The following is an 8,022-nucleotide window of genomic DNA, read 5'->3' on the forward strand; positions in this document are numbered from 1 at the left end:
TAAAAGCTGAATGAGACAGCTGACCATACCATGAAATAGATAGAGACTAGAAGTTAGCCTGGAAGCCAGCCAGCTTGGAGTATGCAACGGTGAACAGCAAGAGGGACTCTGTCTCAACAAGATAAAATGCAGGTTTGTCATCTGAACTCTATACTCGTGTGCAATGGTAGTATCTATAGTATCCTACTGTAGGTGCCATCCTAAGCCTTATTAGAATCACCTAAGTTCCTGGCTACTTACAGAGAGTTCAGCTGTGGGAAATGTTTTTAGAATTGCCATGAAGCTCTAGTATAGCTAAGCAGCACCTGCCCTGCCCGCTCTCTAAGTTTTAAATTTGCCACCAACCCCTATCCTACATTCCGAAGAGATATCCATTGGTTCCTTGTGTTAGCAACATCAGATCAGGCTGCCTCCCTCCACCCAAGCATATCAGTATTGCTGTTATCTTCTTTTGCCTAGTCCAGAAGAAAGTCCTCTTGGAGCCTCCCTCCCACGCTCAAACCTTCTGAGCTTGCTTTCTCAGGTTTCTTCTAGGTAGGTCACCTTTAAGCTTCTCTCTACAGGGTCTCATGGACCTTCCTTCATCTCCTGAGTGGATGGCTGTTCCTCCACTCCCCCGGATTATTTTATGTTCATGAGTGTTCTGTTTGTTTGCATGTAGGTGTGCCACATGTGTGGCTGCTGCCTGTGGAGGTTAGAAAGCATTAGATCCCCTGGGGAACTGTAGTCATAGACAGTTGTAAGCTGTCATTTGGGTGCTGGGAACTGAACCCAGCTCCTCTGCAAGAGCAAGTGCTCCCCACCCCTCTGTAGACTGGCTGGTCTTGAACCCACAACGATCCGCCTGCCTCTGCCTCCCAGGTGCTGGGACTGAAGGTGTGCACCACCTAGGGCAACAAGTGCTCTTAACCACTTGAACCATCTCTCCAGTCCTCCAGCTGTCTTAAACATTTTAGTCTTTCCTTTCTAATCTGTTTCCCAAGAATATTCTTTATTAGTCACAAATCTATTCATGTTGCCACCATAGCTTCCTGTTTTAGATTCAAGACCAAACACTTAAGTTTGGTCCCACAAGGGTCTGCATGGACTAGCCTGTGCAAGCCTGACTAAGCCTGCATACATCATCGTCTGTACCTTCCACAGTACCCCACAGCCCAGCTTTGTCCACCAGCATCATCTATGTCTAGCCTGTGTTGTTTTCTCCAGTTATCAATGCTGCAGCTTATAAATCCCTGATTTTTTTTCTCAGGTTCCCTGCCTCTCCAGTCAAGGCCAGAACCCAGTCAGCTGACACACACCATCTTTCCCTGTGCTGTACTAAGCACAGTTGCAAATTTTACTTAGGCTCATGACCATTGGATTAGTGTTTTCTTTTGTTCTTGTTATTAGCACAAAAATTGTTTTGGGGGCTAGAGAGATAGCTCAGTGGTTAAGAGCACTGGCTGCTCTTCCTGAGGACCTGGGTTCAATTCCCAGCACCCACATGGCAGCTCACAACTGTCTGTAACTGGTGGATCCATCCCACTCCTTCACACAGATAGATAGATAGATAGATAGATAGATAGATAGATAGATAGATAGATAGATAGATAGATAGACAGATATGCATGCCAAACACCAACTGTACACAAAAATAAAAAAATAAATTTAAAAAAAAATTGTTTCTGTAAACTAAAATAAAAGGTGTTGATGTGTTAGTGCACACACATGCTCCCAAGACAAACACTTTCTCAACCAAGCTGCAAGGTAATGACATTTCTCAGTTTGTATTTGTAATGAAATGAAATCATGCTGTGAATGGTAGGTCACAAAAGGAATGTCTTCCTAAGTTCCCCTGGTGATCATATTCTAGACTATTCCTCAGTTCTATGCTGAGAGCCTGACTGGAAGAATTGTGGAGGGAAAGGCCTAACAGACAGGCGTTCTCTCCTGTGCTGTGTGCAGGTGGCTCATCAGCATTTCAGATCTGGTGATGAGAACACACCCCCCCCCTTTTTTTTTTTTTTAATAGAAAAAGAGAAAACTGCCCCGTGCCTTCTGATGCTTCTTTGTTCTGCTGCTGCTTTGTCTTTAGAAGCAGCCTTGCTCTTTGGGACAGTGGCCCTCAGAGACTCAGAGCCCTAAGAAGCAGATTTCACAGGCATTAGTGAAGAGGCTGTGTCACACCCACTCACCAGGAACTGTCTTTGTGTCTGTGTTTTGACCCTAGGAGACCTGTAGGAAGTGTCAGGGGCTCTGGAAAGAACATAATGGCCTCACCTGTGAAGAGCTGGCTGAAAAGGATGACATCAAGTACCGGACGTCTATGTGAGTAATGTGTTGGCAGAGCTGGCTCTGCAAGGAGCAGAGGTTCTGTGGGAAATGACAGCTCAAGCTACCCCTGCACAGAGGAATCTTAGGCAGGGCCCTGATTCCGGAGTCTGTTTCTTTGTTTTCACAACCTATAGCTGTTTAATACATGCACTCTGTAAAAGTCAGCCACCCCCCTCCTTACTGTCTAATCAGTGAGCAGGTGTATCCGGTCTTCATAGGTGAGAGTGCACTGATGGTGCTTCTGCCTCTGTCATGGCATACTTGAGGCATGACAGAGTAGAATTGCCAACCTGCAGAAGGCAAGAAACTACCAGTAATATTAATAAGTGGCACTGTGTAGTACTCCCTGTGTGGCAATTTCTAAATGTTAGTTAGCATGTGAGAATACAGACACCTAAGTGCAACAGAAGTCTGTTTCTCCCATCCATCTTGGCCAGGATGTTGGGCTGCACCTCACTAGATCACTTAGAGATCCAAGTCCTTTATCCACTGAGTCCCCACTTCCTGTGTGTGGTTGTGCTTTGGTCATGGCTATGTTATTGCTCCAGCATAGGAAGGGAGGAAGGAGATAGGTTATTAGTTAATAGTTATGTGGGCAGCATTTCCTCAAATTAGAAGTTACGAAGACATGAAGTGTACCACATGGGGACAGCCTGCCACTGTATGTGGCCTCCAAGTGGATGACTTCATGTCTGTCTTACTTGTGGAGAGTGAAGTGGGCGTGACATTTGAGTTAGCAGTCCTGAGTCTGCATCATAGACAGGTTCTATTGTCTTAGCAGATGATGCGACCCAAGTACCTTGACCCTTGTCACACACGTAGTAAGTGGCATAGCAGGGACAACTTGAACCTAGGCACTGGCTTGCACCTGTGCTCTGTGTCATAACAGACCCAGTGGAATAATGATGCCACGATGTTCTCCTGCGGGACCCTTGCATATGTGTTTAAAGTTATGGACCTTGAGGTGGGGAAATTCTCAGAGTGAACTCATCTGATTGGAGGTTCTTGACTTTCCTGGAAATAGTCAGACAGGTACTCTTAACTGTGGGCTCCAGAGGGCTTAATGTCCCATGGCTGCTTTTAAAGCTGGAGGGAGAGGCCTTGAGCCAAGGGGTGAGGTAGCCCTTGAAAGCTAAGAGCAACTGTTAGCCTGCAGCCCCCAATTTCAAGATTCAAGGAACTGAACCTTGCCAGCAGGCCATGGATGTTTCTTGGGGAGTCTGTGATTGTTTTAGAGTAGAAACTCCATTCTGCTTCTCTGACAGCCCTGGACACTTGAAGTATGCAAGACCCTCTCAGCTTGGTGGTCCTCTAGGTCAACTGACCATCAGAGTGGACCATCCAGTGCAGGGTGTTGTTGGTTCTGGAATCCAAAAGTGCCTCCCAAATAGGCTTCACTGTGTGTGGATGAGGTAGAGTTGTACAGCACACTCTTGATTTTGGAAAAGCTCTTGTGATGCAGACCTGGCCTCCAGACCACCAGAACTTTGTAGAGATGACACACGCCACTGTCCATATCAGTGCATTCTAGATCACCTGCTTCTTCTATTCGCCAGGTCAGACCTGTGTTTCATTTGAGTCACAGACTAGTATATTGTCTTGGTGGGTGACAGATAAGATCTTGTCAGCTGCTATTCTCTACCACTGGACAAAAGAGTAAAAGCACTTTCCAGATCAATAGCTGTGTGCCAGTTCCCAAGAGCTCTTTATTGCTGCAGTATAAACAGCATCTGGAACAGCAGGTGCAGTTATCCAGTACCTGGGTGAGGCTTCAGCAGTGTGCCTGGCATACTGCTCTCCTCAGCCTGTGCTTCTCTAAAGGCTACACAGAGAAGTAAAGAGCCTGGGAGGAGAACTGGCATTCTAAACCTTGACGTCAGTGCTGACCACAGTCTCTGAGGTGCCTGTAGGACGTGGGTGCTGGTTTTAGGTAGCTTTAGCTTGCCCTCCTTGCCGTGTAGCCCTTCCTTGGTTGGCTGTGGGGGATCCTGCCTGTTACCAAGTAGCAAAAATAAGAAAGGTCAGTGTGGACATAGGGAGATGAGATGGACACTCTCTGGGTACCCTGGCAAGAAACTATTCTGAGCTGGGTCTGGTGGCACAGGCATGCAATCCCAGCACTCAGGAGGCTGAGACATTAAGAGTACTATGAGTTTGAGTCTACAGTGACCCTGTTTCAAAATATATACCACCCCCTCCAAAGGAAAACAGTGTGTGGAAGGCTGGGAATATAGTTCCACTGCAGAACACGTGCCAGACTTAACAAGAGGCTTTGGGTATAATTGAGTTTCTCCTAAAGGTTCATGTGCTAGAAGCTTTGCCCCTGGTGTGGTGGGTTGAGGGAGGAGGACATTTAAGAAGTAGGATCTTCTACTACCAGAAGGGAGTTAGGTCACGGAGGGTAGGGACACTACCTTTGGACAAGATTAATGTAGTTCTCACAGAACCAAGGTAGACCCATCAGAACAGATTACTTAAAAAGAGTAAACTTAATAACAGCGACAAAAAGTAAACTTAAACTGAGGCTAGAGAATGTGGCTCGTTGATAGCGTACTGCCCAGCAGATGCAGGAAAAAGCAGGAGGACTGCCAGGAAATCAAAGCGTGTCTTGGCTTCATAGTGAGAAGACAGTCTCACTAAGCTGAAATTTTTTTACAAAAAAATGTTGTATGTCTGTGATCCCAGCCATAGGGAGACAGGCAGTAAGAACAATGAATTCGAGACCCCCTCAGCCAAAGAGGAGGAATAACCATGTGATCTGTTCTGCCTTTTTCCCTGCTACTGCAAGCCATCCATGTCAGGACCCTCACCACAACCAAGTAAATGCCGTTGCGGTGTTCTTGAACTATGAGCAAAATAAACCTCTTTTCTTTATTAATTGCCTAGACTCAGGTAATTTGTTACAGCAATGGGAATCAGAGTAAAATACACCTTAACTTTGTAATGATGAAAGCTATGATAGCTTTTTCTTTAGGGTTTTTTATGTGTACAGATGTTTTGCCTATGTGTGTATATGTGTGTACCTGTACATGCCTGATACCCAAGAAAGTCAGAGGAGGGCTTTGAGTCTCATAGTCCTAGAGTTATTATTGATGGTTGTGAACCACAATATAGGAACTGGGAATCAAACCCAGTGTCCTTTGCAGTAATAAGTGCTTTTAACCACTGAGCCATTTTTCTAGCCCCCGATGCTTTTTTAAAAATTCTCTTTTCTCTGTATTATAAAAACATTTAATCATCCAACTGATAAGAGTGGTTTTGTTTTAATTCCAGGTATAGGGATATGGGCCTGCTTCAAAATGATCGAAGCAACTGACTAAAATTTGCCTCATGTTCTAGCAGAGGCATGGTTTAGCCAGCTGCAGATAGTTTCTGCTGTTGTGTGGTGTTTGGAATTCTAGAAACTTTTCAGAGGGTATATAAATGCTAGAGCCCTCCAATAGCTGGGGTCAGTGGTTGTTGGTTACTTAGTTGCAGTTTGCTAGTAGCTGTGGTCAAAGAAGAAACTAAAGGAATTAGATTCAGGGATTCTTCTATTTCGTCTCTCCCATCTATCCTTGTTTATCTCGTGTTAGGAGGTGAAACCCGGGAGGGGGCAATAAAGGGTGGGAAAAAGAAGAACCCACAAAGTAGCAAAGTCCAGCTGCCTGGTGCAGCTCAGTGATAAAGTGCTTACTTAGATGTGTGAAGCTCAGGTGAATAGATTTCAGGTAACCACGGAATAAATACTAGTGACTAAACCTCCAGCAGTTAATCCGCATCTTTCCATACCTGCTTTGTCTGCTGTGCTTGTTGCAAATCTGTCCTTGGCATTGTGTGTTTCAGTCCTAAGTACTTAGCTCTCACTTAGAAGTTGCCACTGTCATCATTAGCAAAATTTGGCAGTGAGTCTGTAGTGTCTGCTGCCAGATTCACAGCCCCCTGGTTGTCAAAAGAATTGCGATCAGATCAGGTCCATGGATGGTCTGCTTTTCACATGAGCTAACTACATAGCCCAGCTGGCCACAGACCCACAATCCTCCCAAGTGCTGGCCCAGATTGATCATGTTGGTGACTTTTGATAAGACAGTAGGCCTGCACAATGCCTTCTGCCATTGGCTGCTTTCTCGTGGTCTTATCAAACCTGTTCCCTCCTTGTATTTCCTCCAGCTTAGTCAGGTCTGAAGCTCCCTGTCAGGCAGCTTTCCTGAGATTTCACAGAGAAGCTGGGCTGTTGAGGGTGGCCCACCACCAACAGGTGTCAGGCCAGACGCTTTTATCTAGGTAATGACTGCATGGCAAGTAGTTGTAACAAACACAGGCTAGGGTTGAAGAGCATCATGCGTGGCGGCCTATAGCTGCAGCTGCAGTTGCAGCATTTAGGATATGAAAGCAATAGGAACGGAAGTCGTGTAGTGTTAATCCCAGCATCTGGGAGGCAGAAGCCAGAGGATTCAGTGATTCAGGGCAGCTTGGTCTACAAAGTAAGACCCAGCAATGACTACATAGAGACCCTGTATCAAAAAGAATAAACAAGTTGTCATGTGAACTTTCCCTGAGATTATGGGAATAAACATCTCTCTACTCACCCTAGAAAGGACCATCCTGTGGAACAAATGAATTTATTGGGCTTGCTTATAGAGCAGGGGTAATCCCAAAACAAATAGCCACCTACCAAAAATCTCACCTCAGAAGCTTGTTTCCTATAGCTGCGTAGATGGATCTACCTTTCATTTAAACTCTTATCTTGTGTATACTCTTTCTGTTTTGTTTTTTGAGACAAGGGAGATATGTAGATACATAGAGAGAGATCTACCTCCGTCTGCCCCCTGAGTTGAGTGCTGAGATTAAAGGCGTATGCCACCGTGCCTACAGATTGAAGAAACCTTTAAAGAGGCAAATTGGCAGGACTCTGGCTGATAGATGGGAATGTAAAAGTAGGTGGGGTCAACAATGATTCTCAGGGTTGACATTGAGTGATTCACCCACCTAACAGAATCAGGATGGGGAATAATGGAGTAAAACGAAGGTCTCACGTGTGAGCACAGGGAATCAGAGGCTCATGACTCACCAGAGGTTTTTCTTATCAAAAACAGTTAATGTTCAAAGGAAAATGATGCTGCTAAAAATGGTGGCGTATTGAGCTGGAAAAAGCACACCCTTCCCACTAAAGCAATAATTAGCTTGGCAGGAGCTGCCAAATGCAAACTTTGGGGCTGAACAGCCTCCCCGTGGATTTTGTTGAGAAGATTTAAAGACATAGACTAGTTGTAGCAGCCTGAGACCTAGAAGACTGCATGAGTGACTGGGTAGAGTAGACTGTCACACTTCAGACAAATCCTACAAGACCTTAGGCTTCCACTGTGGCCCTGAGAATGAGAGATGAAAGGCAAGCAAGAGTTGAAAGTAGCCTTAACTAAGCTGGGCAGTGGCGGCACACACCTTTAATCCCAGCACTTGGGAGGCAGAGGCAGGCAGATCTCTGAGTTTGAGACCAGCCTGCTCTACAAAGCAAATCCAAGACAGCCAGGGCTACACAGAGAAACCCTGTCTTGAATCTCCCATTCCCTCCAAGAAAGAAAGAAAGAAAGAAAAAAAGAAAGAAAGAAAGAAAGAAAGAAAGAAAGAAAGAAAGAAAGAAAGAAAGAAGGAAAGAAAGGAGAGAAAGAGAGAAAGGAGAGAGAGAAAGAAAGAAAGAAAGAAAGAAAGAAAGAAAGAAAGAAAGAAAGA

General features: G+C 45.2%; 1 protein-coding gene across 3 annotated transcripts in view; it reads left to right on the plus strand.

Moving 5' to 3' along the window:
* Rnf216 (ring finger protein 216) overlaps positions 1–8,022 on the plus strand; it is a 118,357-nt gene that overhangs the window by 88,932 nt on the left and 21,403 nt on the right. For all 3 annotated transcript variants that reach the window (XM_055598517.1, XM_055598519.1, XM_055598518.1), the window contains exon 14: positions 2,210–2,307. In XM_055598517.1, coding sequence (XP_055454492.1) covers positions 2,210–2,307 — 98 coding nt within the window. The remainder of the gene's footprint in view (positions 1–2,209; positions 2,308–8,022) is intronic.

This window comes from Psammomys obesus, unplaced genomic scaffold (assembly GCF_907164565.1).
Source record: "Psammomys obesus unplaced genomic scaffold, mPsaObe1.curated_primary_1811, whole genome shotgun sequence".
NCBI lineage: Eukaryota > Metazoa > Chordata > Mammalia > Rodentia > Muridae > Psammomys > Psammomys obesus.